At 45.6% G+C, this 12,485-nt stretch overlaps 1 protein-coding gene across 1 annotated transcript in view; it reads right to left on the minus strand.

Annotated features, from left to right (window-relative positions):
* Positions 1-12,485, minus strand: part of PTPRB (protein tyrosine phosphatase receptor type B) — a 102,800-nt gene that overhangs the window by 74,370 nt on the left and 15,945 nt on the right. Inside the window, exon 3 of the mRNA XM_029078476.2 lies at positions 12,030-12,289. Within this exon, the coding sequence (XP_028934309.1) occupies positions 12,030-12,289 (260 nt within the window). The remainder of the gene's footprint in view (positions 1-12,029; positions 12,290-12,485) is intronic.

Raw genomic sequence — 12,485 nt, forward strand, 5'->3', positions numbered from 1 at the left:
TAATCAGGTCGGACACAGTCCATGTTTCATGGGGCTCAGTCTAAATCCTTACTTTCCAGATGAGCTATCTGAGGCCCAGAGAAATCGAGAGACTTGCCCAAGGTCACCCAGCAGACGTGGCTAAGCCAGGATTAGAACCCAGGTCCTTCCGACTGGCAGGCCTGGGCTCTATCCACGGAGCCACGCTGCTTCTCTATGATAATATGCAGTATGACGTAACGACATCACATGAGGCCCTCCAAAATCCGATAGCCCCGGATCCACAAGGGTTTAAACTGGCCCTGGGAAGAGGTTTTTGGGGAGCAGTGACCGTTGGGGTGGAAGAGGCTGCTGGAGCGGCAGCCTGGGGAAGAAAAAAGAGTAGGGCAAGGGAGAGGCCTGTACTCAGAAGCCTAATTCCTTCTGCCACCCCGCTGAGCTGAGGGAAGACCCGACCCTATGACCCCCTACGGCTTTTCCTTGAAGTTTCCCCAGATCGGCTCCGGGGAGAAAGAACTATAAAGGCGGGAGAGCAGCGGAGTAGACACTGATGGGTTCAAAACTCCTGACGCTTTCACAGGAATATCATCCAGCGAACTACTGAAGAATGTCTCCGCTCATGGAGCTGTGGTACACACGTGGTTCAGCACATCTCAAACACTTTTCTCACTGTACTTGTTAAGCACTCACTTTGTACCAGGCCCTTTATTAAGTGCTGAGGTAGATACAAGTTTAATCGGGTTGGACCCAGTCCATGTCCCACCTGGGGCACCTACTCCAAGTCCCTACTTTACAGATGAGGTAGGCTCAGAGAAGCAAAACGACTTGCCCAAGGTCACACAAGAGACACGTGGCAGTCAGGATTAGAACTCAGGTCCTTCCGACTCCCAGGCCGGTGCTCTCTCCACTAGAACTCGCTGTTCTCTATTAAGAAATCGTATAGACTGGCCTTTGTGCTTGACGATAACACTTCTGACCGTGCAATTTACATATCGGCCAAATTGCGTATTCAAAGCAGTCGTCCTTTGTTGTGTCGTCCCGGACTCTGTTGTGCCTCCTTCTCTCTCACTGAATCAGTGGTGTTTTTCGCGTACTGTGTGCAGAACACTGTACTAAGTGCTTAGGAGAGTACAACAGAGTTGGTGGGGACGTTCCCTGCCTACAATCCGCTTACAGTCTAGAGACGAGCTTGCGGTTATTCTTATGAAGGGTTTATTCCCCAAAAGACACTCCTTGTTTTGATGATAGTAAGTCATGCTGGTCTTTGGAGTAGAACGGAGAGGAGGAAGAGGAAAAGTAGCAGGAAAAAATGGAGAAGGAAGTTTTGCTTTGGTGATTCTGGGAAGCAGCATGGCATAGCGGATAGAGCGCAGGCCTGGGAGTCAGAAGGTAGCGGGTTTTAATCTTGGCTCCGCCACTTGCCTGCTGTGTGACCTTGGGCAAGTCTCTTCATCTCTCTGAACCCCAGTTTCCTCATCTGTAAAATGGGGATTGAGACCGTGAGCCCCATGTTGAACAGGGATTGTGTCCAACCCAATTTGCCTGTAACCACCCCAGAGCTCAGCACAGTGCCTGGCTCAGTCCCTCTTGCACAAGGGGCTCATGGTCCAAGGAGGAGGAAGACGTAAATGGAAGTGGATGGTTTCAAGATTCGAAACCTGGCATTTAAGGTAAAGTAATTTTGTCATATCCCAGATTGGGACAATGTGCGGAGCAAACAAATATAGAGCTGTTACAGCAAGGGAAGAGAGCTCAAAGCAGGCTTGTTTGGGATGTTCTACTTATTCTCAGCACGAGTCCTCTAGGCATAATTCTTCTATTTCCCTCGGTCTTACAGGGCTGTCGTGGCCTTTACAGACTGAACGTCTCTGCTTACAATTTCATGAGTCACAGTGAGCTCAAGAAATCCAGGACAAAAAAAAAAAGGGGGCAACAATCAAAGGCAGCAAAAGATAAATCATTACTGTCATTCCTGCGGTATTGGAAAGTGCTTACTATGTGCCAAGCACTGAAATGATACAAGATCATTTAATCCAACCCTGTGTTCCCAGTCTAAGAGGGAGAGTCATTACTGAATCCCCATTTCACAGATGAGGATACTGAGGCATAGAGAATTTAATTGACTTGTCCAAGGTCACACGGCAGCCAAATAGTGGAGTCAGAATTAGAACCCAGATCTCCTGACTCTCAGCTCCACGTTCTTTCCACTAGTTCACGCTGCCTCTCAGCCAATCAATGGTATTTACTGAGCACTTCTCTCTGCAGAGCACTGTTCTAAGCGCTTGGGAGACTACACTATGGTCACTGTGTATTTGTTCAGAAATAAAAACACTTCCAAACTCTAGGAATGCAAATAGTTGTCTCCTTGATAATAAATGAACATGTTCGGTTAGGATTTCTGGAAGCATGACTACCTGGACAAGTCACATCTCTGATGGAACAATTCTCAGTCTGTCACAGCCCAGGTTTTTGAGTTGTTTCCCAAACTCAAAAAATACATTGCATTTGGAAGCAGCATGGCCTAGTGGAAAGAGGCTTGGCAGTCAGAGGCCCTGGTTTCTAGTGCTGGCTCGGCCGACTGATTGCTGTGTGACCATGGGTAAGTCATTTAATTCTCCGGGCCTCAATTTCCTCATCTGTAAAATGAGTATTAAATACTGTTCTCCCTCTCTCTTTGACTGTGAGCCCCATGTGGAACAGGAACTCTGTCCAATCTCTCTTTGTATCTACCCCAGTGCTTAGAACAGTGCTTGACACGCAGTGAGCCCTTAAATACACTAACAAAAATAAGCCTAGCCCAGATCAATTTCTCCCATTCACTTCTGGAATCACACTGCTTTTCACAAAGTGTTGCCTTGCTGGAGGGACATTTCTTCCAATTCATCCATTTCTCCTCCGATAGTACTCAGTTATACAGTGAGATTCAGAAATCCCCCAATGTCCTATTGAGGGAAACATGAATGCATTCACCCAGAGGACTTTGGCAGAAAAACAAAGGATTACGGGCCTGGGAGTCAGAAGGTCTTGGAGTTCTAATCCTGGCTCTGCCACTTGTCAGCTATGTGACCTTGGGCAAGTCACTTAACTTCTCTGTGCCTCAGTTACCTCATCGGTAAAACGGAGATTGAGACTGGGAGCTCCGCGTGGGCCAGGGATTGTGTCCATCCCTGTTTCTACCCCAGCGCTAGTACAGTGCTTGGCACATATAGTAAGCATTTAACAAATACCACCGTTATTATATCACAGCAGCCCTAGCTTCTGGTTTAAAAAAAATTGGAGTGCATATACACACTGATGCGTTTTCATTGGTTTCTTCTGAAACTTTCACTTGCTTTAAGCTTCTCAGCAGTTTCAAACCTGTCTATTTCATATACTAGCACTGACGTGACTTAACCGGTAATGGTAATGTGGATGCAGAAGATTGGGTATAATCTCCCAGTCTTCACTGAATTCCCTCTACCAACATAGGCATTACGGAGCATTGCTCCAGGACCTGAATATAAGAAGCCAAAGGGAAAACTCCCACCCAACTTTAGATCATTCCTTTCGGGACTATATGGACCTTTCAAATTGTTTGATTCTCCAATATTTATTTCCCTAGGATTTCTCTTCTAAGACTTCTCATTTTACATATGTACATATTATTCTATTTATTGGATTAATGATGTGTATTTATCTATAATTCTATTTATATTGATGCTATTGATGCCTGCCTACTTGTTTTGCTTTGTAGTCTCATCTGTCTCCCGCCTTTCTAGACTGTGAGCCCGTTGTTGGGTAGGGATTATCTCTATCTGTTGCTGAATTGTCCTTTCCAAGCGCTCAGTACAGTGCTCTGCACACAGTAAGCTCTCAATCAATACGATGGAATGTTGGTATTTGTTAAGCGCTTACTATGTGCCGAGCACTGTTCTAAGCACTGGGGTAGACATAGGGGAATCAGGTTGTCCCACGTGGGGCTCACAGTTTTCATCCCCATTTTACAGATGAGGGAACTGAGGCGCAGAGAAGTTAAGTGACTTGCCCACAGTCACACAGCTGACAAGTGGCAGAGCTGGGATTCAAACTCATGAGCCCTGACTCCAAAGCCCGTGCTCTTTCCACTGAGCCACGCTGCTTCTCCATGACTGAATGAATGATGAATGAAATGAATATATGGATGATATATTCATCCATATGAATATATGGATGATATAGTCAAATGAATATATGAATGAAATGAATGAAATGAATATACACATTCACTAAAGAAAAGCATTGACAGATAATTCGATATGGAATCATGAGTACCCTCTGACAACCCTTTTCCTAAGCCCAGTTTTAAGTGGCGTGCTCTACATAGGAATTTTCATTTAGGGATGAAAAGAGACGGATCAGTGGCATTTGGGAGTTGAGGCAATTTTAAAGAATATTCTTCAGCTTCATTTCTCAAAGTTACCTCCACAGTTCCTATGCAATGCTAATAATACATCTCGATGGAAGCTCCTATGCTGCACTTCAAGGGGAGCCCGATTACTGGTGCTAAAACTCCTCTAATCTGCTTACAAGGTTGATCTGGACTTCAAATTAACAAGGGAGCTTCTTTTGCGGTATTTGTTAAGTGCTCACTCCCTGTCCGACACCGTCCTAAGAACTGAGCTAGATGCATGTTAATCAGGGTGGACGCAGTCTCTGTCCCACACGGGTCTCACAGTTTCAGTACTGGAGAGTTGGATTGAATCTCCATTTTACAGATGACATGAGCACAGAGAAGAGAAGTCATTCGCCTGAGGTCACACAGCAGACGAGTGCCCGTTAGGTTTAAAACTCGGGTCTTCTGACACCCAGGCCTGGGCTCTTATCACTAGACCACACACCCTTCTCTGGAGCTTCTATGCCTTTAAGGGTCTCGGTGATGGAGGAGTCCATATCAGAATTGTTAGGAGGAAAACAGATGGGACTTCAACAGCTACACTCCTAGAAATACTTGGGGCGGGTTGGTGATGCCAGGATCTGCTTCTTCAGTGCTTGGAAGCAGCTGCCACCTCTGACTTGCCAGCATGTCCCTGTGCTTTGCACACAGTAAGCACGCAATAAATACGATCGAATGAAACTGTCCCAGGCTAACTGGGTACCTGTGTTCCCCACAGCCAGTCTGAGGCTCCCTCAAATTCGGGGCTCTGAGCGGTTGCCTGCCCCTCCAGAACCTGGCTCCAGCACTGGTAGAAGTGAATGACACGTGCTACGGTCTGGAGAAAAATCCACTTTTTCATTCAAAGCATTAGAGCATTTTAAAAAAAAAAACAACCCAAAGTGTCCCATCTAGTTTGCATATGAGCTGTGTATTGCTGGGTACTTAGGTCTGTGGCGAATTAAAAGGACCAAAAAACTTCAGTGTTTTTTTCTACAGGGAAACAAAGGGATGTCAAAGTGCACTGATGAGATGGCTCACCGTGGAAGACTCTACATGCCATCAAATTGTAATTACTTTCAAACTGGTACCCTATATCCTGCTCTCAGCAGAGCAGCAAACAAGGTTTTTAAGGGTTGTTAAACTCCTCGTGGTGCCAAGATTTTTTCTCAGTGCTGGAAGTGAGCTTGGGGAGTGTCCGGATACGACTCTAATAGCAGGCTCCAGAATCTCTCAGACACTTTTCTAAGGTTTCCTGGCATTTTTTTTTTTTTACACTAACTGCTCTCCCCCTGCACCACATTTTTATCAGGAGGAAATGTGCTTTGCAGAGCTTTTGTCATAGCTTTGAAAGCAGCAGATTTACTTGCTGACCCAAAGCAGTTATAAACTAAACACTTTTTGGATTCGAAAGCCCTCTATTGTGCTCAGTCCTACCTCCGCCGTCTAAAATGGGTTTGCTTAGAGCCAAACGACCTTAAGACTCTTATTCTCAAAACCAGGGAATCTGTCTGTGCTGGTACGGTTGGCATTAACCATTGTTTGATTAGTAGAATAATCATATTCTTTTCATAAACTCTGTTGACCGGGTCAGAGGGAACTATTGGAAACATTGAATCTGGTTTAAAATGTCACTGGGCTTAAAGGAAAAGATATATTAGATCAACTTGGGCCTGCCTACTGTAAATGTTTACGGCTTACGATACTGTAAATGCTCTGTGCCTCGGTCACCTCGTCTGTAAAAGGGGGATTGAGACTGTGATTCCCACGTGAGACAGGGACTGTGTCCAACCCAAATTTGCTTGTATCCACCCTGGTACAGCGCCTGGCACATATTAAGTGCTTAAACGGATGCCAGAATTATCATCATCTTCCAGGATGAAGAGCAGTCACGCACAATCGTCTCCTATCCGATGCCTCTGACAGGGTTTCTCAAATTTCTACATTAGTACGTATGGGGATCTACCCATGTTATGGGAATGAATTCTTCAAAAATATCTTTATTCGCAAGTGATACGGCAAAGTATAGCCTAACGGATAGAGCATGGGCCTGGGAGTCAGAAGGATCTGGGTTCTAATCCCACCTCTGCTTCTTGTGTGCTGTGTGACCTTGATGTGTCACAAGTGTGACACACTTGGTGACCTTGAGTGTGTCACTTAACCTCTCTGTGCCTCAATTACCTGATCTGTAAAAGAGGATGTGGGACACAGACTGTGTCCAACCTGATTAGCTTAATACAGTGCCTGGCACATGGTAAGCCCTTAAATACCCTTTTTTAAAAAATACCTTTTCCTAAACAGGTGGATTTTTCTCAATCCACTTCTAAATTCTCCCACTTTTTCCTACTAAGCCCTGAAAACCTCAAGCTCTCCCCATAGTCTGCTCCTCTCCCTTTTTCTATCTGAAGGTGGGTCACCTGTGCCCTGTTTCCTCAGCAGTTGAACCTTCCTGCAGTTCTCTGACCTTCCCACATCTGTTCAAAATCACCTGTGCTAAGCAAAAACACCTGAGATTTTTGGGCAGCCCAAATCATTTCTCCTACACGCTCATTTCTAACCAGGGTGGAGAGCTGGGAGGGAGAGAGAGGAGAGAGGTGTTGTCATTGCTAGTAATAGGATCTATACTGTGCTGATTATGTGTAGAGCACTGTACTAAGCCCTGGGAAGGAATTAGACCTGGTCCCTATCCTTTGGGGGGGGCTCACTAGGTAGAAGTAGGTCATGGTCACCGGATTGTTTGCTTAGGGGTGACTGGAATGGAATACAGGATTTGAAGGCCGTTGGATTATGGGTGGAGAAAAGAACCACCTGAATTTTAGGAACCAAGCCAAAATGGCTGGGTCTGAAATGAAAGACTTGAAAATAATTTAAATCCATTTGAGGATGCTTGCAATCATGGTGGAAAAAGGCAATCACGATCACATCCTGATTACAATGGCGATCAGGGTGGCCTAGTGGAAAGTAGACAGACCCGGGCGGCAGAAAACCTGGGGTTCTAATCCCGGCTCTGCCACTTGTCTGCTGTGTGACTTTGGGTAAGTCGCTTCATTTCTCTGTGCCTCAGTTTTCATATCTGTAAAATGGGAAGACTGTGAGCCCCGTGTGGGACAGGGACTGTGTCCAATCCAATTATCTCATATCTACCCCAGTGCTTAGAATAGTGCCTATAGGCACTGAAGACCTCCAAAGAAAAGCCACAAAGCAAAAACGGTCCATATTTAACAATACCAAATGAGGTGGTCGAAAATATGGGGTGGGAGGGAAGATGGGGATGGGACTTGGGCAGGGAGGAGGCTAATGTGGGAAAGTGCTCTTTGGATTAGAGGAACAGCTATTTGATTTATAGTTTAGTGATCCTTTCCCTTTCTTGTTGATCTCTTCACTTCCTTTCTATTCCATTTATGGACTGTTTGGAATTCTCCGTGAGTCTTCTTAGTCGAGGCGACTTCATTCTTTTACTGAGATGCCATCTTCCATGCATGGACACACACTCACACACTCTCTACCCTCCTCTCACCCTCCCCTCCAGCAAACACAGATATCAGTGCGAACGGGCATATAAACATATGCCAAGACAAAGAAGCAGGAACTCATGCGACTTGATTAGCCCCTTCCAAATGGCAGGCGATCCGTTCACAGAACTCAAGCTCCAAGAAGAACCAGTCCCAGACTCTGTGACTCTGCTGTTCTCCCGGATTATGTCTAGCTGAGAGAGAGAATTATCTTGGAGCCATCTCCAGTGACACTCTGACCGGTGAAGATTAGGAGAGAGAGGAGTAACCGGAGAAGAGAAAACTGCCTACCGACCTCTCACCTGTGTCCTACCTCTGGCCTGGAAGGCCCTCCCTCTTCATATCTCACAATTACTCTCTCCACCTTCGGAGCCTTATTAAAAGCACATCTCCTCCGAGAGGCCTTCCTTGACTAAGCCCTCCTTTCCTCTTTCTCCACTCCCGTCTGTGTCACCCTGATTCGCTCCCTTTATTCACCTTTCCCTCAGCCCCACAGCACTTATGAATGTATCCTTATATTTATTAATATCAATGTCTTTCTCCCCCTCTAGACAGTGAGCTTGATGTGAGCAGTGGATGTGTCTATTAACTTTTAAAATTGTATTCTCCTAAGTGTTTAGTACAGTGCAGTGCACTGATAAGCACTCAATAAATATGATTGCTCTGGAGAATTGCTTTAAGAACGGATTTCCTTTCTCTCTAACTCTTGCAACATAAGCTCTACCCTCCTGAGGTTTTTTGTATGCACAGAAACCCAGTGTCCATATATTGGAGCAAATGGGTGGGGGGCAGTAAGAATAAATAGCGTGTTGGGGTGAGTGGGAAGGATTAGTCCCCTTCTGAATGTGTGCTGGGTGCCCAAGTGAACAACCTGAAAATAGAATTCCAGAAGAGCAATTCCTTAGACTTCGGAACTCTCCTAAATAGAATTCCATCTGGGGGAAGGGAAAATGTGGGAATTAATGGGCTATCCGTGCCGGCCAATCCATCAGCGGGGAGAGGGAAGGAGGGGACAGGATACATGAACTCCAAAGATAACTCAATTAATCACTCAACAAACTTTTCCCCATCTCCTTATCTTTTTTCCACTCTCCAGTAGAGGAGGTTTTAAATAGCGAAACGGCCAAACCAAAAAAGGTAAAGGAAGGTAAAACGGGAATATAAACCGTGGTCAATCCCAACCCGCATTCTCAGCCCCATGACACTCAAAGAGATGCTTGTTTCAAAGATGGAAATTTCCATTTGAACATTCATGACATTTGCTGAGCAAACCGACCCTCAACTGCATTGCTTGTTCCAGCTGTGACTGCTCCTCTTGCATTTTTTTAAAAAAGTGAACGGCATCGCTAACCCAACTGTTGATAATCAATAATAATTATGGTATTTGTTAAGTGCTTACTAAGCGCTAGGGTGGATACAAGCAAATGGGGTTGGACACAGTCCCTGTCCCACGTGGGGCTCACATCTCAATCTCCATTTTACAGATGAGGTAACAGGCACAGAGATGTGAATTGACTTGCCCACGGTCGCACAGCAGACAAGTGGCAGAGCTAGGATTAGAACCCGTGACCTTCTGCCTCCCAGGCCCACGCTTTAACCACTACGCTCTGAGGAGTTCAGTCATTCATCCAATTGTATTTAATAGGCGCTTACCGTGTGCCAAGCACTGCACTGAATGCTTGGGAGAGTACAAAGAACAGTGAATGGACAAATTCCCTGCCCATGATGAGCTTGCGGTCTAGAGGGGGAGTTCATTCAATTGCACTTACTATGCGTAGAGCACTGTGCTAGGGAGAATATAACAATAAGCAGACACATTCCTTGCCCTCAATGAGCTGCCAGTCTGGTGGGGGAGACAGACACTAATATAAATAAATTACAGATATATAGGTAAGTGCCGTGGGGCCGAGAAGGGGATGAACAATGGGAGCAAGTCAGGACGACACAGAAGAAAGACCACTCCGGGGAATGGCAATTGGAGGCAATCATTTGAAAAAAAAAATAACTTTTTTCACCAAGTAAAGCTTGGCCATCCCTTGGGTCCACTTCAAGGGAAGATAATAAGCATGTTATAGCTGTCATTTTATGGAAGGGCAAAAAAGGACCAGTTAATGTTCTGCCTAATAGTGGGCAGGAAATCACCGGCATTAGAGTGTGCTCTGTATCTCCATTCTGTGCTCTGCACAAGTGCTCAATCAGTACGATTAATCGAATGATTGATGGTTGGACCAGTTCTAGTACATTTCACCCGAAGGTCGGTCATGTCCTAGGAAGCCACCACGATGCTATTAAAACTAGATTAATCAATGTGAGGTTGCCTTTTCTCCAAATATTTCTACCCCAGTATTTAGAACAATCTTTGACACATAGTAAGTGCTTAACAAATACTATTGAAAAGTGGTAAATGTTAAGCACTTATGTACCGAGCACTATGCTAAGCGCTGGGGTAGATACAAGATGATCAGGTCAGACACAGTCCCTATCCCAGCGTGGCCCAGCGGAAAGAGTCCGGGCTTGGGAGTCAGAGGTCATGGGTTCGAATCCCAGCTCTGCCGCTTGTCAGCTGTGTGACTTTGGGCAAGTCACTTCACTTCTCTGTGCCTCAGTGACCTCATCTGTAAAATGGGGACGAAGACCGTGAGCCTCACGTGAGACAACCTGATTACCCTGTATCTACCCCAGTGCTTAGAACGGTGCTCTGCACATAGTAAGTGCTTAACAAATACCAACATTATTATTATTAGTATTATCCCACATGAGGCTCACAGTTTAAGTAAACAGAGGCCAGCAGTTTTTGTGCATAGGTATTCCTATGTGTGTGTTGGGGGGTGAGGTTATTCTGCCACGGGGCACTAGCCTTTCAGCCATACACACTGTCATTAAATTTAAATCAATAAGTAAATTATATTTGAGCACCTACTGTGTGCAGAGCACCGTACTAAGTGCTTGCCTTCACCCATCAGTAGCTTTATCTTTGAAACTGAAGGGCAACTGAATATAATAATACCGTCTGTCTCCCCCGATTAGACTGTAAGCCCGTCAGTGGGCAGGGACGGTCCCTATCTGTTGCCAATTTGTACATTCCAAGCGCTTAGTAGCTGGGGAAGCACCGTGGCTCAGTGGAAAGAGCCTGGGCTTCGGAGTCAGAGGTCATGAGTTCGACTCCTGGCTCTGCCACTTAGCTGTGTGACTGTGGACAAGTCACAACTTCTCTGTGCCTCAGTTACCTCATCTAATAATGTTGGTATTTGTTAAGCGCTTACTATGTACAGAGCACTGTTCTAAGCGCTGGGGTAAACACAGGGGAATCAGGTTGTCCCACGTGGGGCTCACAGTCTTAATCCCCATTTTACAGATGAGGGAACTGAGGCACAGAGAAGTTAAGTGACTTGCCCACAGTCACACAGCTGACAAGTGTCATCTGTAAAATGGGGATTAACTGTGAGCCTCACGTGGGACAACCTGATTCCCTGCATCTACCCCAGCGCTTAGAACAGTGCTCGGCACATAGTAAGCGCTTAACAAATACCAACATTATTATTAGTACAGTGCTCTGCACATAGTAAGTGCTCAATAAATACTATTGAATGAACTCCTTCCCCTTCTCCCCATTCAACCCCCTTTCCTCCTTAGCCACCACTCCATTAAAAGTGAGACCGACTCTGTATAAACCCATCTTGGCAAGGTGAGGGAGGAAGGAAGGAACTGTCCCTGAACCAAATCTAGAGATCCTTGAATCCTTATCAAAATGGGCTGAGGCCAGGCCATCTTGGGGCAATGTTTGAGGGGATTCTTGGTCTTATTGTTCTCTCAGTTCTACTCCAGTGTTAGTTTGCCGGTGACCAAACGGAAATGGTGTAGGCTAACTCTGAGTGACGAAAAAACCACAAGGTTAGTGATTCTCTCCCTGTAAACCCTGTCAGAGGGGAAAATCTAAAAAAAAAAAAATCAGAGAGTTTTTTCTACACCCAAAAAATCACCTTCTCTCAAACTCCTTAGGGACAGTAGGAAGAATCAAAAGGAGGCGTTTGATAAATGGCAGAAAAACGCATCTTCTAAGATGAACTTTTAGCCCAGAGGATCTTGAAAAGCAGAGGACGCTGAAACTGTCATAAACACCCCCTTACGCAACAATCGTCCTGCCTTACCTCTTCCACTGTGCTGGAGTAGAGACGGGTGGTGGTCGTCGAAACCCAAGATTTCTCCGTAACTCCTGTCATCTGCGAATCAGGGTCTTGGGTCACCGTGCTATTTTTGCCGTAGTTTTCAGTAGCACTCCCGACAAAGACCTCTGCGATACTCTTGTTGAGAGTCTCTGGCCTATAGGTAATCGCGTTAAAAGTACGGGGGATCTTGGAAGGAGTCGTGTGTCTAGCACTTCTCACAGAAACTTCTCCTCCGTGGCGAGCTGTTGGGAATAAAACACGGTGGCTACCGTTAGCCTCATCTTTAAATGCCTTCAGAGACGCATAATCTCCCTTAATAGCCTTAAATTCTCCAGCCAGTAGCTCAGAGTGAACCCAGGTGGAAAGGGTTTTGGAAGCTAATGAGGCTAGAATGTTTTGAGACCTGGCGAAGCAGCATGGCTTAGTGGATAAAACACG

This window comes from Ornithorhynchus anatinus, chromosome 14 (assembly GCF_004115215.2).
Source record: "Ornithorhynchus anatinus isolate Pmale09 chromosome 14, mOrnAna1.pri.v4, whole genome shotgun sequence".
NCBI classification, from domain to species: Eukaryota; Metazoa; Chordata; class Mammalia; order Monotremata; family Ornithorhynchidae; genus Ornithorhynchus; species Ornithorhynchus anatinus.